This window comes from Melitaea cinxia, chromosome 17, assembly GCF_905220565.1.
Source record: "Melitaea cinxia chromosome 17, ilMelCinx1.1, whole genome shotgun sequence".
NCBI lineage: Eukaryota > Metazoa > Arthropoda > Insecta > Lepidoptera > Nymphalidae > Melitaea > Melitaea cinxia.
Genome location: NC_059410.1, coordinates 4,591,163 through 4,618,734, shown reverse-complemented (window position 1 = coordinate 4,618,734; position 27,572 = coordinate 4,591,163). Strand labels below are relative to the sequence as shown.

At 34.0% G+C, this 27,572-nt stretch overlaps 2 protein-coding genes across 2 annotated transcripts; one reads left to right on the top strand and one right to left on the bottom strand.

The window, feature by feature from the left end:
- Positions 1 to 206: 206 nt before the first annotated feature.
- LOC123661555 lies at positions 207 to 18,155 on the bottom strand. The gene is made up of 7 exons (XM_045596511.1): positions 18,113 to 18,155; positions 17,767 to 17,961; positions 17,404 to 17,530; positions 16,817 to 17,103; positions 2,963 to 3,138; positions 1,523 to 1,649; positions 207 to 915 (listed from the first exon to the last, which is right to left on the bottom strand). Exons 2-7 carry the CDS (start codon positions 17,881 to 17,883, stop codon positions 286 to 288), a joined length of 1,464 nt encoding a protein of 487 aa, XP_045452467.1. The 5' UTR covers positions 17,884 to 17,961; positions 18,113 to 18,155; the 3' UTR covers positions 207 to 285.
- A 970-nt stretch (positions 18,156 to 19,125) lies between these two features.
- Positions 19,126 to 27,028, top strand: LOC123661815 (ninjurin-2-like). The gene is made up of 3 exons (XM_045596755.1): positions 19,126 to 19,161; positions 24,142 to 24,318; positions 26,792 to 27,028. The coding sequence occupies exons 1-3, from the start codon at positions 19,126 to 19,128 to the stop codon at positions 27,026 to 27,028; spliced, it is 450 nt and encodes a 149-aa protein (XP_045452711.1).
- Positions 27,029 to 27,572: the final 544 nt, after the last annotated feature.

Here is a 27,572-nt window from a genome sequence, read left to right as displayed (position 1 = left end):
GATATTCTGTAGTATATTTAGTTAGTATCAGCATTGCACCTGTGCGAAGCCGGGGCGGGTAGTAACTATATTTTTATAACTTAAGATTCTATTAATATTTACAAAGATAAGACCAGGAATTGTTCCCTTAACTATTAATAAGGAAGTCATTTTTTCACAAATTGCATATTTTAAAAAAATACATTTATATCAAATGAAAGACCTCATGTGAAAATAACGTTTATTTAAATATAAAATTATAAATACCACTTTTACTTAGCTCTAATAAATTCATGTCCACTAAGACTATGTCACTTCACCGACTGCCATTTTTTGTAACAGGTTCATAACATGGCAGAATCTTTCTTTAATTTCTATAGTGGTACGATGAGGCAGTAACTCTCGTATTCGGCAAAAAACTTGCTCAGACCCCGGTTCCCCTTTCAACACTTCCAACATTGTTTTATCTTCGTCACGGGTCCAATTTCTGCTTTGTACTTTTGGGACATCTATTTTAGCTTGTTTTATTTTAGGCCCCTCGTCTTTTTTCGGACAAGGTGTTTTAGTATCGTGCCGTTCTTTTTTCTTTCCCGCCACATCATCTTTTTTGCAATTTTTACTTTTTGAATGCGACTTTCCTTTCATTTTAGTGTTTAATGAGTTTGTAATTGCATTTTTCGTGTTATCGTTGACATCCTTGACATTTTTAGTTGGTGATTTCAGTTGTTTTCTTGGCCTTTTCTGTGGTATTTTGCAGACTGTTTTGGCGTTTCTTTTTGGCGAAGCTCTTTCAGAGTCAGATTCAGGTGGCGATAAACAATGGTCAGGCGCGAGTCGTCTTGCGTGGACTCTATAGGGTTCTTTACTATAAGGATATGTAACACATGCTGTGCGTAAAAACCTTCCATGTTGAAGAAAAACTCGACCGTGTAAGTACTGAAAAAGAAAACATAAATAAAATCTCGATTATCTTAAAAATATGTTTTTTATTTATGAAGTAGGGTATAGCAGAAAATATATATCTCAAAATCTTGAGCAGCCCTGGGGCAATACCTCAACTACACAGAAGATCACAGCCAAATAATATTGTTTTCAAGCCATGCCATGTTCCTGCGGTGAGTAAGGTAGCCAGAGCTTTAAGGAATGGGCTGTGTCGACAGGGATTTAGAGTCCTAGTGTTGCAAATGTCTAAAGGCTAAAATAACTGCTTATCATCAAACGAAGACTTTTTTTATACAACTAAACCGACAAAAAAGCTATACTCACCTCATGGTAAGCGATTACCGTAACTTATAAGTGCCTGCAATACCAGAAGCATCGCAAGTGTGCTACCTATTCTAACCTGGTTACCTTACTCACCACAGGAACACAACACTGTTGGAAAGCAGTGTTATTATCTTCTATAAGGTCGAGGCAATTCTCCAGTCGGGCTGCTCCAGGTTTTGAGCAGGATACTTTCTGCTGTGCACTTACTACCTCAGTCACTTTTGTCACTCTAAGGGGCAAAAAAAAAACTGATAAGATTTCTACCATAGTAACATACCTCAGAATCTAGAACTTTCGCGTCTGGTTTTCTTTTGTTATCCTTGTCTTCAATTTCCCATACATCGTAGCCTTTATCCGAAGTTAGGAAACTCTCATGTATAAGGTCTGTGCCAGTTTCGTAAACGCTGTAAATACATTGAAATATAACAACAAAATTGTAACAAAAAAATCGTTTTAGATTTTATTTATGTTATTTAAAAAAATAATCGAAAAATCATGAGTTAAGTTTTACTCAGTATTTTTACTAAATTCTGTTCAACGAGAAGAGATACCAAACGTAAACAAACCAAATGCGAGGTCATTCAACTATGCAGGGTTTTGGAACCTTTTTTTACTTACACAAATTTTAAAAATGTAAAATATATTTATATTTTGATAATTACTTAATTTAATATAATTAATTAAATACAATTATTTGTATAAGATTTGATACTTCTTAAATAATAATTATTAAAATATAAAAATCACCCCGAGCACTTCAGGACACGGAATGAAATAAATAATACAAAAATCAAAATGCCGTTCGCGATCCGAATGTTTTCAAAGCCAGTTAAAATATCGTTCGACCTTGCAGAGAGACGTGCAGAAGATAGCAAACAAACAAGATAGAAAGAGATAGATTATATTTTGTTTGTTACGTCGTCGCTACGAAAAAATGATGGGCTTTGTTTACGTTTGGTACCTCTTCTCGTTGAACAGACTTTAGTGACATTTTTTTTGATCCCGTCGATGCATTATTGTCTGGATAGACCGATGTACGATTTCTGTATTCAGAAAAAGATTTGCTCACTTGAAATTTGATTTTTTTTTAATATAAGAACCGGACATAAATAGTGTCATTAAATTTTAAGTTTAAAAATAGGTCATTAAATAACTGACTTACAGTCTATACGCTTTACGAAAATATTAACTCATTGCTGTGACTTAGATTAGCCACGCCGCTTGACCAAATAAACCATGGTAAATTAGACCGCCCGTCTGAATGAAACAATTCAAACTGGTCAATTCTGTAACTGGTCAATTTCCAAACGTTCTAGTTTACTACGATTTAATTGGTCAAAGGACGTGCCTATGCTAAGCTACAGCGATAACTCCTTTTTTGAAGTAAAACTTCTTTACGCACGCTTGACTTGGGGAGTGAGCTGGTGAATGCGTGACGAGAGCGTTACGAAAAGTGTAGGCGAACGAAGCAAGAGTGAGAGGTGGGAGCACACATTTTCTTTCTCTTTCTCTGACAGCCAGATACGTTTCGCATATCTAAGACACAGTGCAGGCCTATTGTGCAGAAGTTTTACTTCAGTCGTGTGGTCTAAAGCACACACGTTTTTTTTTTCTTAACGCGAATAGACTATAGAAGGTATTATTGCTCTTGATGATTTTCTACAATATCGTAGTTTTAAACAATTATAGATCTTGAAGCTTGATAAATTAACCTTACCTGTCTGGCGGCCGCTCATCAGGGAAAAGACTCTTGAACATCTGTGTAAGGCGAGGGTTGGATCTGAGATGAGGCAGTACCCTCGACTTCAACTCCGAACTGTTGCCGCTGTTGATACTGGTTGTGATCGCTCGTATTATTTTCCTTAGGACTGTTGGTTTACGACTGAATGTTGTCTGGAAAAAAAAATTGATTTTTCATGAATCGGTTAATCTTAAGGGAATGGTTGTTAAATTTGACAAGTGGTAAATTACCACTCTGGCGTAGTAGTGCGTGTATTCGCACAAAACTTCGACGGTCTGCGGGTTCGCAGTCGGGATCGATATTCGTATTTTTGTAAATATTTCTTTCCGGTTTGGATGTCTGTCATTGTGGGCCTTCCCACCGTGCCTCGTAGAGCACATTAAGCCTTCGGTCCCGGTTATTATCATAAATACCTGATAGCGATCGTTACTCACAGCAATTACAGTACTATCCGCTAACCCGCAGTGGTGCAGGTCTAATCCTTCTTCTGCGTGGAGAAAGAGGCCTATTCTTAGCTTTGGGATGTTACAGACTAAATACAAACTTAAAATTCGTAGGCAAACTAATCTTTAATGAGGCAGCAGCATGGCTGATTGAAAACCAATGCGTCTCTTTAATATGAGAAATATTCTTTACACTTTGCTGTGCAACTTGTGTTTGTAAAGAGTTGTTTTCCTTTAAGTAGGGAAAGGTAGGTTTAGGAAAGGTTGTAGCCAGTAACAGTCCACCACGATGCTCAACTGACGTTTGGTGAAAAATTTCGATAAAATATAGTATCGTTCACGTTAACAAAGTTAATCAGGATTGATAACTTGGATAGATAACTGTTGGAAATGCAGCTAAATAGTACTTATTCGAATTTGTATTCAGTTTAGGTTTAATATAATATGATGGCGTGATCAAGATTGCGGAGTCGAAATATTTGGCGAAAATTTAGTATGTCTATTTTACCACAACAGACTGCAATAGGCTATTGTCTACATTGAATGTGATATGTCATAAAATAAAAGTTAAAGATTTTAATTGTCAGAACACGTCCATCTTATTCGTCACATTTATTGAGTTAGAATCACCAAACTGATATCGGTCCGATCGGTTCGACCGATTTTTTTTATGATAAGCCTTTTTAACCGTATATATTTCACGCCTCCAAGGAGGCTGTGCTTTATTTTCGACTACCTAGTTATTTACGTGGTTACTTGTTGATATAATTTTTTTTTTAAAGGTTAAACGTTTGAACAGGTATTACGTTTTAAGTGTTTTAACCTGTTAAAAAAAATCGTGAATATAGATATTTGTCGCTGTGAGTAGTGAATCACTGGAAGTTTTCAACACTATTTTTCGTGTTTTGTGATGTTAGTACGATTGTATTGAATTTCACAATTAATTTTCAGTACATTTTTCGTGAATACTTGATGTATCTAGAGTTATATATTTTTGAATCTAAAACTATCGTAAGCTGGAAAAATTCACGTAAATTATGTGTATAGGGCAGTAAAAAAAATAATAATCTAAAGGTTATATTCTAAAAGTTAATAAAACAAAAGGTATACCTTTTGTTTGATAAACATTCCGCTAAAATCTTTAATCTAGAGATTACACAAATACAAGTTATAGGTATAAAGTAATTTAACAGTACAAGTATCATTTGTCACATAATTAAACACTTAATAACTATGCAAAATGATACACCTCAAAATTTTTTCCCGTAAACTACCTTTAAAATTAAATATTTACCAAAGTAACTTAATTTTATATTGAGAGAGAGTGTTTACTCTACAAAAGAAGATACTCAAATTGAACCAGGCCCACTTAGTTTACTAACAATAATTTTTTGAAAACTTGTTTTTGCTTTCCTGTAAAATGATGATTTTCGACTTGTATCACTTGTCACAGGAGGCTCAGATATATTCCTAAAGTAAACCTAATAGACAAATGGCTCTTTAATCATTTTATATTTTTTAAAACATGAAATTCTGATGGTTCTTACGAAATAAGAATCGATTTCGATTGTGAATCTATAACCAACTACAGGCCTATAATATCACTACTCTCAACACTGTGGATGGTATTCGAATTTTTGCTGCGCCCAAATTTTTCACGCCACGTTCACCGTGTACTCTAAGAATCTCAACACGCATTTATTGGCTGTAGATCTACCATAACAAATGTAGTTAACAACTACTGGTGGCAAAACTCTCAACTTTTGGCTTAGTAGTGCCTCTTTTGTCTTGGATATCTTCATATTTAGCTAAAAGACGCTCATACGTAGTTAGCAAAGGTCATTGTTTTATCACGTTGCGTCTGGTGTTCCTCGAGGATCAATTTTAGGACCGAAATGGTTATTTAATATTTTCTTTAACGACATTACCAATTGCATCAAGAATTCCAAATGTTTAATCTATGCTGACGACTTAAAGCTTGCTAAAGAAATCACCAATAAGCATGACGTTAAATCTTTACAAGAAGATATCAACAGAGTTTACCTATTGCAGAAATTAGACTGCGTTTGCGATTTAGGTATCGGTATTGATGCTAAGTTATGTTATAACGTACACATTGACAACGTATGCAGGTCGGCACGCAAGATGTTGGGGTTTATTTTTAGAAATTCTAAACAATTTAAAAAACTTAAAATCAGAAAATAATATTCACTACATTAGTTAGGAATAAGCTAGAGTACGGAACGCCCATTTGAAACCAAAACTATCAGATCTATAAAGATAGATTAGAAAATATACAGAGACGTTTTACAATTTTACTACAGTGGACAAGACAATAGAATGCCTACTACTTGCGGCTAAGTTTTGGTTAAACTCACTCTCAAAGCCGCGCAAGCTACTTGATATGGTTTTCTTACGCAAACTAGTGAATGGAACTGTGGATAGTTCAGAACTCCTAAGCAAAATTTCAATTAACGTTCCCTCTCGCATAGCACGGTATCCTATTTTACTATTTGCTTATAAAACCCAGAAAACAAACCTCGGTTATGATTCCCTTATACCTAGACTGAGTAAGCTGTACAGAAAATATGCAGCTAAAAACGAGTTATTAGATATCTTTGCAGATAACCTAGCTATATTTAAGAAGAAACTGTTTGAAGTTATTTGATTCCTCAATTCAAAAGCTATATAGCACTAATATTAATTCATAATATTTTGTATGTATTTTATTATTTAAACACTGAATGTTCAAAATTTTTAGAATAGGCAGGCACAGAATAGGCGACTTAATTCTCTAAAGCACATGCTGTAACTACCTAAAAAATAAAAAATAATAATAAACAAATCAAGAATTTATTAACATTAACAAAAAAAAAAAAAAATACTAACCAGATCTCGATTAATTGTGACAAGCATCAGCTTTCAAATAAAAAACAAAATCATCAAAATCGGTACACCCATTACAAGATCTTGTACTTAAAAACAACAAAAAAAAAAAACAAAACAGTCGTATTGAAAAATCTACCTTTTTAAATCAGATAAAATAGCACAACGTTCCACACATTGTCATTCAGAATGTTCCCGACAGTTTGCTCAAGATTATAACATTTATAAAATGTAAATTTATACCAAACATTAGCTACGAAAATTGAACGAGATTTTTCAACAGACAGGAAAAACCGTAAATTGTTTAAGGGTTTTTTTTCATTGTTTTTGTTAGTCTGGTAAATTATTGGTTAAGTTATGTTATGAATAAGTATTCTTTAACATACAAACACGGTAGTTTGTACCCTAAGGTTTAGAATTAGAAATACATATATTTTTTGGAATCAATCTACATAAAAACAATGCATAGGTATATAAATAAATATTTATTTCAGCCAGTGTGCCAGCGGGTCAAGTATACTCGCATATTGGTTCTAGGTATTTCATAAGAGATTTTAATTGTCAGAAATATTACCATATAATATGATCCCCACAACGTATTATATCAAGACATCTCTCTGGGCTGTCTTAGACTAGGGAGACTGGGTTTTCTTAAACATAGAGAAGCACACTTATAACATACGTATAAAATATCCACGATTAAGTAATTTATAATAATAATGTATCAAATATGTTATATAATATATTAATAAAATACTTCGCCTGTCCACAGTTCCTATATTCAAACACATGTTCGAATTTTATATAACATGTATCCGTTTTTAACCGGCTTCCAAATAATTGTGTTTGCTCGCAAATGAAAAAAAAAAACCGACTTCAATTACATCGACAAGTAATACAACGTAGATCGACGAAAAGATAGTCAAGCAACAACGCGTTATCAAAGATTACTCAAAAAGTAGATATCAGATCTCGATAAAATTTATAGTAGTATAATTATATTATTAGTGACCATATGACAAACATCAGCTTTCGATTAAATTAAAAATTATCAAAATCGGTACACCCAGTAAAAAGTTATTGCGAATTTTCGAGAGTTTCCCTCGATTTCTCTGGGATCCCATCATCAGATCCTGGTTTCCTTATCATGGTACCAAACTAAGGATATCCCCTTTCCAATAAAAAAAGAATTATAAAAATGGATACATCCAGTAGAAAGTTATGCGGTATAATACAACGTAGGTCGACGAAAAAAGCGTCAAGTAAAAACGCATTTGATATAACTCGAAAAGTAGTTGTTAGATCTCAAATAAATTTAAATGGGACCAATTGGCACACACCACCTTTCGATTAAAACAAAATTTGTCGAAATCGGTCTACCCGGTCAAAAGTTCTGATGTAACATACATAAAAATAATTGTGTTTGCTCGCAAACGAAAAAAAAACCGACTTCAATTACATCGAAGAGTAATACAACGTAGATCGACGAAAAAATAGTAATACTTTGTTCGTATTCCATATAACGCGACATTATAAAATTGTAGAATTATATAATGTTCTACTGTTATTTCTAACATTTTGTTAGCGATTGTAGGCAGAAATTTCATAAAAGGCCCGTCGTCGATTCGCACGAAGCGCTGACATCGCTTATTACGGCGGGTTTTTTAGTTGAAGCGGATTTATATTGAATTACGGTTTATGTCTTTTTTATTAAAAATATGTAATGTTCATGTTTTCACACAGCTCCGATGCACGACTGGAGTTTACCCCTTCAGATCAACTGTCTGAATAGGCACAAAAAGGCTTACTAGTCTAAGAAATATATTATTACTATATCAAATTATAAATAAATGAATGCAATAACGCCATCTATCGGAACCTAATTGCGTTATTAGAAAACGTCTGAACGCCATCTCTAACAAGGTCATTCGTTCAGTAAATTTTACTGTTCAATTTTTTCATTCCGGGGCCTTAAATGAAAATCGATTCTTAAGGAGAAAACTCCAAAAACAGTCAAGTAAATACGCCATATCAGATATAGCTCAAAAAGTTCGAGTCAAATCTCAATTATATTTAAATGGGACCACATGACAAGCACCACCTATCGATTAAAAAAAGAATTATCGATATCGGTCCACCCAGTAAAATAGTAATGAGGTTAATATAACGTTGGTCGACGTAAAATAGCCAAGTAAATACCCAGTATTAGCGATAACTCAAAAATTAAAAGCTCAAATATATTTATAACGAATAAACTGCTACTCTCTACTCTAGTGGAATATTGTAATTTGATCGATAGTGAACGAAGTAATTTCATTACATTTTGATAGATGGCGTTGTGGCAAAGTATTGAACATGACCACAGTCGTCTTAACATCGTCATGTAAATACGTGTCATCAAAGATTACTCAAAAATTGCTCATTATATCTCAATCATATTTAAAACGGACGACATGACAAGTATTAGCTTTTGATTTATACAAAAAAGATCAAAATCAGTACACCCAGTAAAAAGATATAACGTATAATACAACGTAGGGTGACGAAAAAACCGTCAAGTAAATACGCAATATTAGATATAACTCACAAATTACGAATCAAATCTCAATTAAATTTGAATGGGACCACGTGACGAATAGTAGCTTTTAATTTATATAAGAAACGTCAAAATCGGTGCACCCAGTAAAAATTTATGAGGTATAATACAACGTAAGGTGACGAAAATAATGTCAAGTAAATACACGTTATCAAAGATTAATCAAAAAGTAGTTATCAGATCTCGATAAAATTTATATGTGACCACATGATAAACATCAGCTTTCGATTAAAGTAAAAATTATCAAAATCGATACACCCAGTAAAAAGTTATTGCGGATTTTCAAGAGTTTCTCTCGATTTCTCTGGGATCCAATCATCAGATCCTGGTTTTCTTATCATGGTACCAAACTAGGGATATCCCCTTTCCAACAAAAAAAGAATTATCAAAATCGGTACACCCAGTAGAAAGTTATGTGGTATAATACAACGTAGATCGACGAAAAAAGTGTCAAGTAAAAACGCATTATTAGATATAATTCGAAAAGTAGTTGTTAGATCTCAAATAAATTTAAATGGGACCAATCGGCACACACCACCTTTCGATTAAAACAAAATTTGTCGAAATCGGTCTACCTGGTCAAAAGTTCTGATGTAACATACATAAAAAAAAAAAAAAAAAAAAAAATACAGTCGAATTGAGAACCTCCTCCTTTTTTGGAAGTCGGTTAAAAAATACAGTCGAATTGAGAACCTCCTCCTTTTTTGGAAGTCGGTTAAAAAGGATTAGGTTCTCAATTCGATTGTATTTTTTACCCGACTGCCAAGGAAGGGTTATGTTTTTCGCGCGTATCTTGTATGTATGTATGTAATATTCTTTACTACCTCATATTTCCAAAACCACTGAACGGATTTACATAATTGAGGTATCGTTAGGTTCGTCTTAGCTGCCCAAGTGTTCTTAGATAGGTGACATTAAAAAAAATCATACATGGCGGCTGCGCGAAGCCATTGTAGTTAATGAAAAAAAAAATTTTTTCTCGAATACTACAATATGGGTATCAAATTGAAGGGCACAATACAAGGATTTTAAAAAAGTATATCATGATTATTATTACCGTAAAACTAGTAAAGAAATACAATATTAAAGTTTAAAAAATGTGGACTTTGCTCTTTCCCACGCCTATGCCATGCCAAACTCGCCTCCTAGGCGACGATCAACTTCGGGGTGTAGCCTTTCTAATAAAATATAATGGTTAAAAAAAAACATACAATTAAAATTACAAATAAAAATTAATAAATGTCACACCAATTTACAATTACATTAATAAAATCGATAACAAATACATAATACCAAATACAAACAAATAATTTTAATAATAATTTCATTATATTAAAACTAATAGTTGTTGACTTAAGCAGTCACCTATTTGCTAAAGGTCGGGCTTACGTTGCTTTGAGCAGAGTGAGATCTTTCTCCGGGCTTGCTATCAGTTCTCTTGGCCCTAAAAAATTACTTAATCAACCACATGATGTAAACTGTTTTAATGAATTGAACCGATTACGTAATTTATCTGACTAAAAAGACATAAATAAAATAATAATTAAAAAAAAAAAAAAAAAAACCCGCCTGCGTTTTGCGCCTGTTTTTTAAATTATTATTTATGTATGTTACTTCAGAACTTTTGACTGGGTAGACCGATTTCGATGTTTTTTTTTTTAATCGAAAGGTGGTGCGTGTTATGTGGTGCGTGTGCGTGGTCCCATTTAAATTTAATTGAAATATGACAAATATTTTTCGAATTATATCTAATAATTCGTATTTACTTAACTATTTTTTCATCGACCTACGTTGTATTATACCGTATAACTTTTTACTGAGTTTACCGATTTTGATGATAAACTTTTTTTAATATCATATCCAAAATCGACCGTTCCAGCGGGGATCGAACCTGCATCTCCGACTGACCGTGTCGGTGCTCTAGCCAATTAAGTTATGGAACGATGTACCCGTTAAATCGAAATTTATAATATGATGATTTTATATTCGGTCTAAGCAACCGTGGTCTATAGTGAGTTCTTCACAGAAACTTGTACCTGGTTAATTATTAGTTAATTGGCTAGAGCACCGACACGGTCAGTCGGAGATGCAGGTTCGATCCCCGCCGGAACGGTCGATTTTTGATATGATATTAAAAAATGTTTAGAATTTCCTAATGTGTGGGTAAGACAAAAATAAAATTGTACCCATTTTGATGATTCTTGTTTTTTTTTATTGGAAGGTGATGCTTGTCTCGTGGTTCCATTTAAAATAGATTGAGATCTGATGACTACTTTTTGAGTAATCTTGTGGATATTTATGAAATAAATAAGTATCTCCCACTGGGACATTTGTTTTATAGTATGTTAAAAAAAAAAAAAAACAACTAGTCTCTCAATGAGAAGACAAAATCAAAAAACTATGTCGGTAAAAGACAAACGTAATAAAATTCTAACGCTCAATCGAACTGTTTCCGTCGATTATTTACTATCGACAAACTTCCATTATTTATATCTTATCATTTACATGAATGTCTCGTTTGCAGTTTATTTGAAAATACAATTGTTGGTAAGGGCAAATGTTGTATAGAAAATTGTCACCTGTTAATTTTTGAAAATTTTCGGAAATATTAACACGTGTATTATAACAACGATTTTTAAAAAAAAATATTATTCATTCATTTTCCACGACTAGCCCATTGGCATAGTTTGTAGTGGACCTGGTCTCTGTCCCGCGAGTTGCGGGTTCGATTCCCGTTTAAGTCTGGGTGTAATATTTGTAATATTTCTATGTATATTTATCAAAAAAAAGAAAAAACTTATAATAGTCGGCTGTTACCTATAACACCGACATTAAGTTGCTTACCATGGGAACAGACGACCGTGTGTGTACATTATAAGTTATTTATTTATTTTGATGAAATGAAATGTATTTCTGCAAATTGGATATGTTTTTATTAACAGGACAAGGTGCGAGTAATCGCATTAATGCTTTTGTTTCCGATTTTGGTGTATGTCCTTATGGGTCTCCCCGTCGCGCTTCGACAACACGTAAGGTTGTCGATCCCGGTTAATATCATACATACCTGAGAACCATCGTTACTTATGGTACGAAAATTACCTGCCAATAAGCAGTGTAGAGTAACAATAGCTGCCGTGTGTGTGGTACGCGGGTTCGATTCCCGTTCGGATGTCTGTCCTTGTGGGTCTCCCCACGTGGCTCGGAGAGCAGGTATATTTCAGAGGTAACACTCGTCTGACGTCGGTTTTGAAATACACAGATCGAAGACGGGCAGCAGCGTTTTCGGTGCGACAAAGCCAGCCCTACGATCACTAACCCGCATGCGCAACGTGGTGCAAAACACACGAGTTCTCGCCATTTTGGGCACGAACTTGGGGAGGTCTAAGTCCAGCTGTGGACTGCGATAGGCTGAAGTGTGTGACTCGTCTGACAAAAGATCCGAAAGTAATTTGTTATATCCGTATTCAAATTACGTAATGAAAATTTGCCTTAGTAGTTTTATTTATTATAACAAAGGTGGCAAACAAGCGTACGGTCCGTGGATAGTGAGCGGATACCGAAGCTTATGAACGCCAGTAGCACCAAGGGCATTGCCAGCGTGTTCCCGACCCTATCCCCGACCTTCCCGAGGAGCTCAGACCATCTTGCTCACCACACGAACACAACACTACTTAAGAGCAATATTATTTAGCTTTGATCTTCTCTAGGTGTAATTTTGAGCATTTTCGGCAAATTTAAGGCACGATATTTACTGCAGATACTTCAATAAAAGAAGAAGTGCACATTGACCTATTATTCACTAATCGAGACTATATATACAGCCTAAACTACTTCAAAAACGGCCCACCTAAAAGTCGGTTAGGTCTGAACAATCTGTTAGCGTCTCACTTTGGACAAATTCTCTTTTCCATATATATGGGAGAAAGGTTGGTAGTTAATGCACCTCACTTCTCGGTGGCATGGTGGGGAGATCAACAAGAAACAAACGAAAAATATTTTGTTCCAATAATACTGTTTCTTTCAAACAGAAATCGAACTGGCGAATATGGTATTTCAGAAACTTTCACGACAGTATACTAGATTGTCCTAAAGGATAGTACCCTAAAGTGATTCAGCTGTTGTAATGCACCGGATAATGCTAGCACTGAAATATAGGTCATTCTAGTTGTATCACTAGGGTCTAGATTATTGAGACGAGTATAATGCATGTGTAACTAGACTGACGTGATTCATTCTTGTTAAGTTTTTTACTTGAAAATAAGTCAGTGATTTTATACGCTACATTATTTTTGAAAAAAAAGAACATTATTGTTTAAAAAAAAAAAATTAAAATTAACTTTCGTCTTACGGGTTCGCTCGCGTGGATTACACGAGTTTGGCTGTTCTGTATTTTCCTTTTCAATTATAGCCTATGTCACTAATGGTAATATAGCATTCTGGTAAATAATTTTTACAACGCTTTTATTAGCTTGGGTTGTATGTATGTATGTATGTATGTATGTATGTATGTATGTATGTATGTATGTAATGGAATCTTTGAGCAGATTTTTCACCAATTTCCAGATGTTTAATTAATTTGAAACTTTGCACACGGATCGATGACAATGCAATAATTCAACAACAGTTTACCAATATCCTTATCAGGACCGTCAGGATTAATAAATTCTTTCGTGGATGGTGTGATAGATATAACGAAGTAAGAGAGAAAAAGCTAGCGCGCGATCTGCGCATGCCATGTACGTAAAATAATTAATTGAAAAATCATACTAAAAAATAAAAACTAAATTATAGTTTAAAAAAACTAAAAAAAACCACGCTTTTAAATCTAATCGAACTAAAAAGTAGAAAATAATCTTTAATTACAAAGAGTTTCTATTACAGTAGTAGAAGATCGAACAATTATGAAATTCATTACTTCAAAATAAAATTATAATAAAATTTAAGTTATTAAGTGAATAATTCAATATAGAGTAAAAAGCGTGGGGTGCTTGATATATTAAATGTAACAATTATTCTACTTGTAACTATATTTGTGCGGACAGTTATAAAAACTGTAATAAATTATGAAAATATAGTAAAGTGCACCCCTATAATTTATTAAAATCTGATACCAGTAGTTTTGATATCATCATTAAAACAATTACAAATACATATCTTTCCCTTTTATAATATTAATAAAGAGAAACAAAATCCGATCAATAGGATCTGTGAGTAGTTCATTGAAACAAGTAAACAAGCGTATGGATCACCTGATGGTAAGCCATTACCGTAACTTATATATAAGTGTCTGCAACGCCGGAAGCATCGCAAGCGCATTGTCGACCCTATCCTCATTTCCCCCCAGGAGCTCTGTTCACCTTACTTACCAACAGAACAACACTGCTTGAAAACAGTGTTATTTAGCTATGATCTTCTGTAAGGTCGAGGTACTACCCCAGTCGTGCTGCTCCAGATTTTGAGCAGAAAATTTCCTGCTGTGCCCTACCTCAGTTGCATCTAACCAATAATATCCCCGACTAGCACATTGAACCTTTTGATTTATAATATTAACATACATATCAAAATGCATTTAGGCAATACAACACTTGATAGAATTAACACGAAATAAATTACTATAAATATTACCTTAGATTACCAACATAATATGAACTCTAGGAGCCAGAATAATTTTACTACACACACACACACACACACACACACACACACACACACACACACTTTTTTATGAAGTTTTCATCTATAATAGTAAAGAGCAAGAAGTACAAAGCCATTTATTTAGAAAGTACAGATTATGCTCAAGCAGTCCTATTAAGATATCTAACAATTCAAAATCATAAACAAGCAGATTAGTTAAGTTTCTATTTATATGAAAATAGAATTAAAACCAAAGATACTTAGAACTAATACCTGTACATTAAACAGAGAACTCTACAATGTAGAGAGATGTATGTTAAATTGCACAAACATTGTATAATTTGTAACAATTCATTACCTAAGAAGCTTATTGATTAAACTGGTAACTACATGAAGCTATCAGATGTGTAAAATGTATGTATACAGGTATAGAATAAATAATTAATAAATTTCAAACTAGTTATAGATTTTTTACCGATTTGTTTTGTGACCATCCATTTATTTCAAATGATACATAATATAAAATGTAACTTAATAAAACTTATTTATTGTAAAAAAAAATTGATGTGCAATCTATAAAATATAATATTCTACAATTCTTTATGTAAATATCTAAATCAACATCAGGAAAATAAATTTTACCAGTTTCCATTAAAACATAAGCAAACAACTACATATTATAATTTAAAAACATCTTTGATCATTATCCAAAATTTAAAACTAATCTTTGCTTAATAATTATTAAAAACTTTATCTGTATCAAGAACAAGATGAAAGTAGGCCAATGTCTATATCAATGAAACAAAAATAGATAAGCTATGTTTTTGCATATTTAAATTATTATAAGCATGAAATTGAAAAGTCATTCTAATATTGTAAAAAAATAATTATCCAAACTTACAGATAACCATTGTTAAAATATGTAGTACTCAGCTTAGTGTAATTTTTTTAGCTAGAATAAATTGACTTACTAGTCAATTTCCACATCCACTTTTATAATAGGAGAGTGGTATTAAACAAGTGGTTCTTGAATTTTAAGATACCAAATAAAGAGTTTATATTCCTATTTGTCTACATTAAAAAGTAGCTTAGAAACATGTCAATATACACATTTCATAAGCAAACCTAGTAAAATAGGAAGTCTTGCATATGCATTCGGGTAAAGCTTTAGACTAGGTAAAACCGAATTTCGGGACCGTGGGGGGATGGGGGGGAGAGGGTGGGGAACGTTACCCCTGGTACCACTGTCACACCTCGGAACCCCATGGTTATGGATATCTATCCATGGTTAAAGTTTTGAGGTTAGAAGAAGAATTTCGAAAGTTAGAGGAACGCTTGGCTCCGGCGCTACGGGAAGTGCAGCCCTTCCGCCCTTGCGTGCGAAAGCACGCTCACTCATGCTCCGTTCCGCAGGGGAGGCTGGTCGCCGAAGGCGACCAGCCTCAGCCGCTCCTCTACGCATTCGTTCGCGCGCTTTCGCACGGCGGGCGAGGGCTGCCCTCCCTCCGCGCCTCCGCGGCACAAAAAAAAACACTCTAGGGGTAGGACAGACCAATACCACGTGGACAGTGGGGTGCTCCGATTCGGTTTTAGGTATTTTTCGAATTTCTAAACCTATATTCTAGCACGCAATGTTACTAATTTTATTAGAATATTATGTCTGACGCGTTATTTTGTTTAAAAGTGTCGATTTGTCACACAATGCAAACAGTACGAGCTCAAAGGTATTATAATAGCTTTAAATTCTTCTTCTAACCTCAAAACTTTAACCATGGATATCTCCATAACCATGGGGTTTTGAGGTATGACAGTGTTATCTTGTATAGATTCCCCTACACGCTCCACCCTCCACACCCAAAAACCCCATAATTCGGTTTTTTTTGTACGGAGCATGAGTGAGCGTGCTTTCGCACGCAAGGGCTGCACTTCCCGTAGCGCCGGAGCCAAGCGTTCCTCTAACTTTCGAAATTCTTCTTCTAACCTCAAAACTTTAACCATGGATATCTCCATAACCATGGGGTTCCGAGGTGTGACAGTGGTACCAGGGGTAACGTTCCCCACCCTCTCCCCCCCATCCCCCCACGGTCCCGAAATTCGGTTTTACCTAATCTAGATCTTAGCCTGCATTCGTTATTCGAAGTATGTCATTCGCTATATGCTTCAATTATGAAGAGTAATTGACAAACTATTATAATTTAAAGTACCATTTCAAACCATTAGTAAAATAGACTATAAGAATAATTAGAAATTATTGATATAGTAATTCCTTACCTGCAATAACTCTATAAATCTGGTTATCTGAGTAATCATAAAGTGATCCATGAATCTGCCAACTTTTAAAGCTTGTCCGGGTTTTAAAAACAGTAGAAATTCCTCAAATATGTCTTTATGCTCATTTCCAAATAGTAATTCAATCTTTCTATACAGATCCTCTGGTGTCTCCTTTGACGGGTCAAAAGTTTTTAAAATGTCTCTAAACTGTACAAACTTGTTTGTTGGAACCGATGAATTAGAAGCAAATCTGGATTGGACCTTTGTATAATATGCCTTTACTAATGCTGAAACAATATCTTCATTGGAATAATTTATATAATAATAAAAAATATCAGTCAAAATTAATACAACTTCCATAGAGAAAACTGACAGTAAAAAAATGTATAAAACTTTAAATTTGTATAACTGACTACTCTTGTTATGTTGTTGTTTATAATTTTATCTTAATTAGCATTTACACATAGTACATTTTAGCAACATTTAACTAAATGTATAGTAACTAGACTTCTTTCATATCAGATACAGTTTTATTTAATGTTGTAATAATAATAAGTATAATATTCTTAAAAAAAAGTATTGTTTACCTGCTTCCAAAGGCTTGTCATCACTTTTAGTTTTCGTTTGCTCTTCTTTCTTTTTAACACTCGCCTTATTTTTTGTATCATTATGCGCATCATTTTGTTGTTTTGGTTCTGTTTTCGAAAAATGAGCCTAAAATTATATACATCGCAATTAAAAGAAATTATCAGTAAAGTAAGATGGCAGACATCTACTCAAATACGATACGCTAATGATCCTTTATTTTCACAGTATTTAATAAAAATAACAGTCATTTTAACCACAATAACTTTTCTTTACTTATATAATGTCAGTAACGATAGATATTAGAAAATATATTAGTTATTTGGAAAAGAAAAATGGATAAAATAACATGCATTCTGACTCACCTCTAATTGAACGACGGGTTTTACATTTTTATTTAAAAAACTTTTACTCGGTTCTATTTTATTTCCAAATGCATCTTGGCTATCCCTTGTAAATAAAATTGGCATAGAAGGCAACATCTGGCAGATTTATATACAGTTACCTAAAAATCTCAAAACAAAACAATCGAATCAACTTTGCTCTCCACTTAATGAACACTGTTAAAATTAAAATATAACACTTAATAAATACTTTTCGTAAATCATTATAAAACTAAAGTGGTATTAATAATACTAAATTACCATTTATTAATCATTAACACTGAAAAATATGCCATAGAAGATATGGAAATATTTTTGTTTGACAGACACAGTTGTAACACAACATCAACGACGCGGAGCGGGCGGGAAGGACAGTTTGACTTTGGACGTTTCATTTTATAAATTTAAAAGTTATTATATTAATAAAATAATAATATGAATTTTAGTAGGATACATTCAAATCAATAACTGATGTAATAACGTATTTATCAAAAGTGTAACCTATTATTAAAACAAAAGAAAATAGGAGAAAAATATGAAAGCGCGAGTTTTAAATATTGGTACTCAACTTTTTTTTTCTGTAAATCGTTTAACCATTATATATAATAGTATTTACCATTGTATTTTCAATAAAAAATAGGTGGCTTACATTCTTGGTAATATTTTGTTTAGGCTTGTTTTTCAATTTAATGTTTCTTTAAAAACAGCATTTAGCTAACAAAATAAAAAAAAGGAAGAGCGAAAACAAAAGCGCTAAATTGCGAAGTATTGTAGTAATAATTTATGATTACAGCTATAAATATTTACTTTCATGTATTATGATAACGGTATATAATTTACACTTAAGGTCTGATGAGTGAAAAGTTACTAGTAAACGAATAAATTTGCGTAGAAAAATATATTCTAATTTTTAACATTCAAGTTAGGTTAAATATAAAATAATTTGATAAGTTTATACAGTTTTTCAAAATTATTATAATATTTTGGTATATATTGTATTCATTCATTGAATTTGATTTTTATCTGTGTGATATAAACTCACAAAATAATAAAACGTTAAAGTTTTGAACTTTATAAAGTTCAATACTTACAACAATAAGTTGAAATTTACGTTGCTTTGTTGATCGTCGTTGTCAAGTATCATCGATTTTATTATTTCTCTTTGTTGCTTACGTATGAGACAAAATGCATTGTCTTGTAAATTCTTAATACGGTTAGAAATGAGAAATTTATATATTGCGAATTATCTACTATCAGATATTTTAGTTTTTTTTTTTGTTAATTGGTTAAATTAAATAATTATAATTATTATCATAAAGTTAAGATATTATATCTGACAACATGGCATCAATTTTTCCAAGTGGGATTAGAAATGGGGTAAGCATAGTTGTTTTTATAAATTATTTCAAATATTTCAATCAATTATTAGTTAAATAGTTTTTTTTCATAATTAAAGGTTTTTCAAAAATATTATAATATAAATAGAGGAATATACCTATTGAACCTTTTTGAACAGTATTTATTTTAAATTGATAAAACAAAGTATCTTTCATATAAAATACATGGTGGTTTATTTATCTAAAGATAAAGTTGTTATACTTCTTTGTTTTTTTTCTGGATTTAAGGCATTATTGTGCATGTATGTCCGTCTATCACATCTTATTTGCTTCGATACTATTGGATCAATATTGTACTATGTATACTTTTGTTAACACCGACAAAACTATTTTTTTTTATAATTAGCATTAATCGAACAATTATTGAGATAAAAAATATTTGCGCTTAAAAGGTCAAACCAGTATTTTATACATCGTGAGATAAAAAAAACAATGTTTATACATCACCTGTTATTATAAGTAGGTGTCTACTCAATGTGAGATCTGGCAAAGCAGAGTTTAATAAACACCTTACTATTCCTATTATTAAACCCATGTAGATACTATATTATATTAGAAAAAAAAAACTCTAAGATGGTGTCTGTTGCAACTATTGCAATGACTATAAATAAAGGTGCATATTGTGCAAAGTTACTTGAAAGTAATTTTTAGGGTTCCATACCGAAAGGGTAAAAACGGGACCCTATTACTAAGACTTCGCTGTCCGTCCGTCCGTCTGTCTATCTGTTACCAGGTTGTATCTCAAGAACCATGATAGCCAGAATGTTGAAATTTTCACAAATTATGTATTTCTGTTGCCGCTATAATAAAAATACTAAAAACAAAATAAAATAAATATTTAAGAGGGGCTCAATACAACAAACGCGATTTTTTTGCTCTTTTTTTGCTCGATGTCAATAAAAGCAACAGGTAGGTACTTGAAATATTCACAAAATACTCAGAAATATTTTTACTTTAATAACAAATAATAAAATTGAAGTAAAAAATATTTAGACAAATTTTTTTTGTTGGTTTGTGGTTCGAAACCCTTCGTGCCCGAGTCCGACACGCACTTGGCCGGTTTTTATTTTGTTATAATAATCTTGTCTTTTTTTTGTAAACTTCCTAATTTTTATTTAACTAGCGACCCGCTCGACTTTGCACGGTTGCAATCATCATCATCATCATTACAGCCTATACAGTCCACTGCTGGACATAGGCCTCCACAAGCTTACGCCAAAAATAACGTGAACTCATGTGTTTTGCCCATAGTCACCACGCTGGGCAGGCGGGTTGGTGACCGCAGTACTAGCTTTGTCGCACCGAAGACGCTGCTGCCCGTCTTAGGCCTGTGTATTTCAAACGGTTGCAATGCTGATATTAAAATATAAAATATATTTGCAATGTAAGCGCAAAAAAAATGTATTTACGAGATCACATTAGAAATCTATCAATGTTCCTCTAGTATATTATGCATGTATAACCCTTCCACTGGAATCACTCTATTTACTAAAAAAGCCGTCTCTCCATTTATTAGTTTAGATTAAAAAATAATTAATCTATATAAATACAACATATGATAATAAAATACCTAAGTGAGGAAGTAAAAGTTCAAATTATAATATACTAGCGACCCGCTCCGGCTTCGCACGGTTGTAAAATCTATCAGTGTTGTTCTACTATATTATGCATGTATCTATACTAATATTATAAAGCTAAAGAGTTTGTTTGTTTGTTTGTTTGAACGCGCTAATCTCAGAAACTACTGGTCCGATTTGAATAGCGCGTAACGCGTGTGAAACCGCACGGCACAGCTAGTTATACATATAAACCTTCCTCTGGAATCACTATATTTACTAAGGAAAACCGCATCAAAATCCGTTGCGTGTTTTTAAAGATCTAAACACACAGACAGTGGGAAGCCACATTGTTTTTTACTAGGTATGTAATGACTAATAGAGATCCCTGCTGAAAATTCCAAATAAAAAACGATTCCAGATAGCCCAGATAAAAACAGATAAAAATTCTATGAAAATTTTGGAATCCCTGTTTCAAACACACAATAGTTTACAATAACTTCACATACAAGTCATCGTTTTTTATTTGCGATTTTCAGCAGGGATGGCTCCGGCGAGTTGTGCACAGTTAAATATTTAATTATAATACGTTGTATTTGTCCTTAATAGGTTCTATGCAAGAGAAATTATACTTATATTAACATTTATGTCGTAAAAGAAAAAGTATAAATCTTTTTTATTATCTATTACCAAGGTTACAGAAAAGCGTACGATTCGCCTGATGTTACGCGGGCACCGTAGCATATGTAACACCTATAATGCATTGCAAGCTCAGGAATTCTCTCTATCATTCTCCCCACAGGAACACAAAACTACTAGAGACTAATGTATAGTTGTGATTTTCTATATGGCTGAGGTACTTCCCCAGTCGGGCTAATCCAAAATTATGAGCAATTATGACATTCCCTGTAGACCCCTAAAACTCATATTTGGAAGTAAATACATTTTATTATAACAGATTACAAGTGAATAATAGTTAAATTCTCTATCTTTTCATATTTGCATAACAGAACCCTATCTATTATAAGATTTATACATCCGATGCTCGTTAGATTTTTCTGATAATAGTTACCGGATGGACTTTTAAATACCTAAAGATAATTTTCAAGGCACGTAAAGGTTATATGGGCAAAACATATGAGTTCGCACCATAATGTTTGGTGCGAACGCATATATTTCCACTCCACTGCTCTACAAGTTCACGCCAAAAATGGCGTGAACTCATCTGTATTGCCCATAGTCACCACGCTGGGCAGGCGGGTTGGTGACCGCAGGGCTGGCTTTATCGCACCGAAGACGCTGCTCCCCGTTTTCGGCCTGTGTATTTGTGGTTCATCATTACAGCCTATACAGTCCACTGCTGGACATAGGCCTCCACAAGTTTACGCCAAATATAACGTGAACTCATGTGTTTTGCCCATAGTCACCACGCTGGGCAGGCGGGTTGGTGACCGCAGTACTGGCTTTGTCGCACCGAAGACGCTGCTGCCCGTCTTCGGCCTGTGTATTTCAAAGCCAGTAGTTGGATGGTTATCCCGCCATCGGTCGGCTTCTTAAGTTCCAAGGTGGTTGTGGAACCTTGTTATCCCTTAGTCGCCTCTTACGACACCCACGGGAAGAGAGGGGGTGGCTAAATTCTTTAGTGCCGTAGCCACACAGCCAGCAGCCAGCAGTATTTGTGGTTAAACAGTGATAATACAGTTTAACTACTACTTTGGAATTTAAAAAACCGACCGATGGTGGGATAACAATCCAACTGCTGGTCTAGACTGCGATAGGCTGAAGGGATAAATAATATTATTAATTTCAATTCGTAATTTATTAGTTACAAAATCCAATGCCATTGAAATCGACACTTATTTAAAATAAAATAATGCATTTTTATTAGAAATATTAAATAACTAGATAAACATTTTGATTAATCAATTTACGCTTAAAAAGCGAGAATTTGTGCATATTTCCGGAAGCTACTGGCCTTGTTTAAAGGAAACCAATTGTACGGTTTCCGTTAAACGTAACTAAATCTTCAGTTTTTATTAGCACGCAAACTCGTGTAGTAAACTGTTGAATATACGTATATATAAAATTATTTACATTTAGATAACAAATATGGACGAGAATAAAAATAAAACCGAGTCCAACACTAGTGACAAAAGTGAAGTGAATATAGATGATGCGTTGACCAATCAAGATGCATCGACGGAAGTCTATGAAACGGTAATTTGCTTAGGGTCTGTTTCACAGTTGTGATATTTCTATTCGCAAGTATTAACCTAAAAGCTGTAGTTTATTAATTGAGGACAAACAGGTCCTAATGGCCTATTCTACCTCTTACTGTTAATGTCTACTCGTAACTTACTTGCAGGAGGAAAATTTTTATCCACAACCGTCGAAATCGGCCGTTAAACTTCGTTATTAATAGACCAGTGATACTTTTTATTGGAGTTTTTGTAAAATTGTTTAATGTACCTAGTCCGAATCTTCAAAATAAATTTTTCACTCAATGAAATTTTATTAAATGTGATACTCATTTATTTATGTTGTACCTCATATAATTAAGTTCAATAAGTGCTATCATTATTCATATTTTATTTTGGGAAATATTTTACGTGGACATCGTAAATCCACATGAACCAAAGTAAAAAGTTCTCACTTTTTACTTTTTGTTAATGTTTATTTAATTTCTTTGTAAAATAATTAAAGTTCTTAAATATTTTTGGTTGTTATGTATATACGAACGAGACAAACTTCGACAACCTAAGTACTTGGGTGCTAAAGGACTTGGTGCTTTTGTGGGATGCAACCTACGCTGACACACTTGTTTCGTTCCTAGTCAGGGAGACAGCTTTAGGAGCAGGAGGCGCCGCGGAGAAAGCTGGATTAGCAGTAGTCTTATTGCCTCCACAGGTGACAAGAGGGCTGGTGGATTTGTGCCCAGAGAATCGGAATAGCGATTATTCTTAGTACCATTCCGCGTGGTTGTAGGTTGTTTAGGGAAACAATGTAGGCATTCGAAAAATAATCAAATAAATACATTATTAGGCTTAAATCAAATAGCAGTATAATTATCAAGCTGTCATATCTCGATCAAATTTAAATGGGAACATACGACAAGAAACATCTTTTGATCAAAAAAGAAATCATCAAATCGGTACACAGTAAAAAGTTATAAGGTAATGTACATAAAACACAGTCGAATTGAAAAGGCCTCAAAAGGGGACTCCTTTTATTCAACTCAGTTAAAATATCTCTCTATTGGTAGGTGTAGCCACTTGTAACTTTAATTTAAAAAATACTAAAATATTATTACCTTAAAAGTATACTAACAAAAAATATATTTTTCTTTCCTAAACAATGGGTCATGCCAATTTTTTAAGTTTTTTTTTTATTATTTATGATTACAGATGAAGGGGCTGGATGCCAACCGATATGCTACCAAGAAAACCGTCGCTCAGGGTATGCTCGACATCGCCCTATTGACATCAAATGCTTCACAACTCAAATATGTACTTCAAGTCGGCCCTAAACACGAATTTTACATGCTGTTGGTGGTCCTTATATCTATCTCTATAGTATTACAGGTTAGTATTAAGTAATTAAAAAAAAATCGTATTACGACTATTACCTTTGCCTTGTATATATTCTTCTTCCTTCCCTATGAAATCCCTTTACATATGAAATTGGCGTTTCGTAGTAGTTGTTGTTTGTATAAAGTCGAGTTTTTTTTAATACATAATATATTTAATTAATTAAAGTATGTACCATTGTTGTCTAAGCACTTTTGCCATTTTATAGGTAGTTCAATAATACCTTTACTAAAAAAAACATTCGGACTTGAATCAATAAACTGTTTGAAGTCGGTTTGGATTGCCCCATCGGACTTGAATTTTTTTCCCTTATAAGAAGTTGTCAAATTTTCGAAAAAAATTGTAATCTGTCGGAGCAAGGTCCGGGGAGTACGATGGTTGTCTTAGACATTCCAATCGTAGCTCCTCTAATTTGGTAGCCGTTTGTTGTGTAGTGTGTGGTCTAGCGTTGTCCTGAAGCAGCAGTGGCCTAGAGCGATTAACTAGCCTCGGTTGTTTAGCAGCTAGCTTTTCTTCATGGTTTGCTGTTGCTGACAATAGATATCTGCCGTAATCGTCTGGCCAGATTTAAGAAAGCTGTAGTGAACGACACCGGCATTAGTCCACCGAACGCTCACAAGTAACTTTTTTTCGAGTCAATTTTCGCTTGAGGCAGGATTTGGCTGGCCCCGGGGTGAGGTGGCGAATGCTAGCGCGACCCTATCTCACCTCACCCAGGCGGACGATTGCTCACACGTGGTAGTTTTTTAGTCAGTAGGAGTCTGACATAACCCTCTGGCGCCCCCGCGCTGGAGGGTATCCATGATAGATTTTCCCCACGTAAAAAAACAAAACGATTTGGCTGGCTCGCCAGGGTTTTTTCCATTCCGATGAGCGCTTCCGATTATCGTACATGATTCACTTATCATCACATGTAGTGATTCGACTTAAAAATTTTCAGTATTATGCCGGTTTTGTAATGTAATGCAGCAGTCTTAGCGTGTTTGTCGGCTTACTTCACTCAATTCATAAGGTTAGGTACCTTATCCTTTCAATCTTTTTTACCTTCCCAATTTGCTTCAAGTGAATTAAAACAGTTTATAACTAATACCTGCAACTAACACGGACGTGATTTGTGATGGATCCACTTCCACAATAGCCTTCAATTCTTCATTATCAACTTTGGTCTCCGGCCGTCCACGGGGCTTGTTCTGCAGGTTGAAATTTCCAGAACGAAAACGTTGGAACTAAAAACGATCTATGTTTTCTTTTACTACACCGCAGCCATAGATATCATTGACCTTTCGAGCCATTTTTGCGCGCTGGTGCCACGGTGGAACTACGGAAATAACACGATAATTCAAGTTTTCCATTTTGTAAACTGAGTGACACAAAGATGAAAAACAAAAGAAGAAAAAACAAATGAATTACAATTTTCGAAACGTAAATGCATGAGTAAATAGCTGTATAAATTTGAATGTGGAATTCTTAACCAAAAAGAGGAAATATTTGAGATCAGTGGCCAGTACGACAAAACGCCAATTTCACATGTAAGGACCTAATATTATGTCGGTAGGTTGCCTGGTACAGTTACTTCTTCACTCTCCTATAATCTTTAATAGAGAATCATCATTCCAGCCTATTGCAGTCCACTGCTGGACATAGACCTCCACAAGTTCGCGCCAAAAATGCGTGAACTCATGTGTGTTGCCCATAGTCACCACGCTGGGCAGGCGGGTTGGTTAATAGAGAAAGAATTACTTAAATCGATCAAACCCCGCATTGTTTCTGATTTTAATAATTATAGAAAGAAACAAAAATCCACTTAATATTAGGTGAAATATTACATTACTGAAGTATAGTAAAAATATCAATAACACCAACCCCAGTGCGTGTCGGTTAGGGTAAATGTTAAGGTTTCCAGGTGGCGATGGGTCTAGTGCTGCTCACTCTGAACCTGCTTCGAGATTGTCATTTCCATAAGCCACAACATCGGACGTCGGCTCTCAATATTAATTACGCAACCACAGCGATTGCATTTGTTGTCACTGTATTGAATATTCTTGTATCTGCTTTCGATTCATCTCTTGCAAGTTATCTGGAATTTGATTAGTAATTATACAAATGTATACGTAAGGTACAGTACAAAAATGTTCAAAGTTGACGAAGCATGAAAGCTAACGCTAATATTTAATTTCAAAGCGAGTTTCATATAGAGCAACTAAACATTTTACATTTTACAAAGTTCATGTATCAAAGCTATTCGGCCTCAGTACGTTTTTCTATGTCTGACTGTCGGGTCTTCAATCTGCTCTTGGCTTTGCATTACAATGACGAATGAGGTGGTTAGCGACATAAATATAATTGGGTTTGAATTAAAAAGTTGTGCTTATTCGTTAGAGCAAACGTTGCCATAACTACCTACATTTTAAAAGACGCTTGATAGGTACATCGATACTTTAATTTCCTTTTAATTTCATTCTTTTAGCTTCTCGTTGGATTACTATTCGTAGTGATCGGCGGGTTGGACCTGAATGACGACAACGACCAGCCCTCAGCAGTCATACTTAATGACGTCATAGTTATATTTATATTCGTTATATCCGTTACAAATATCGTGATATCCGCTTTTGGGATAGAATATTCAAACAATCCGCTGATACTTGAACGGCTCAAATATATAAATAACGAATATTTAAGGAAAGGAAATGCGACATCGAATTAAAACTGAATAAAATTATTCAATAAGCGTATTTTCGTCCAAATCTCTTTGGAAAAAGTGCAAATCGTTATTGCTTACGTATAATTTCTTTAGTTAGTTTAATCTTACAAAACTTATCTATTTTTTTTTGCTTTTAAGCAATATAGTAAAGAGTAAGAGAGTTTCTCAAGAGAGGACTAAGAATAGAACTAATGTTTTTTCTTATATAAATAAAAGATAGTTATGAATTTCTCAGAATACCAAATATGTTAAGGATTAAAATCATCACGGAACTTATGTAAAAGTTACCTCGGTGTAGAACACGGAAGTGACGTGAAAAGCTGATCGTCAAATCCCAGCTTAATCTTATAATATAAAAGTGAATCGCAAAATGTGTTGGTAAGCGCATAACTCAACAACGCCTGCAGGCCTAGCATGCGCGCCACGACAAAATTTTGTCTACCCCTTTTCTCGTATTATCTCTCTATGTCTACAGTAGCTAACATGCGTGCACGCGATACTCTTCTCGTTACGTCAATAGAAGAGATAATCATTAAATTTTAGTGAT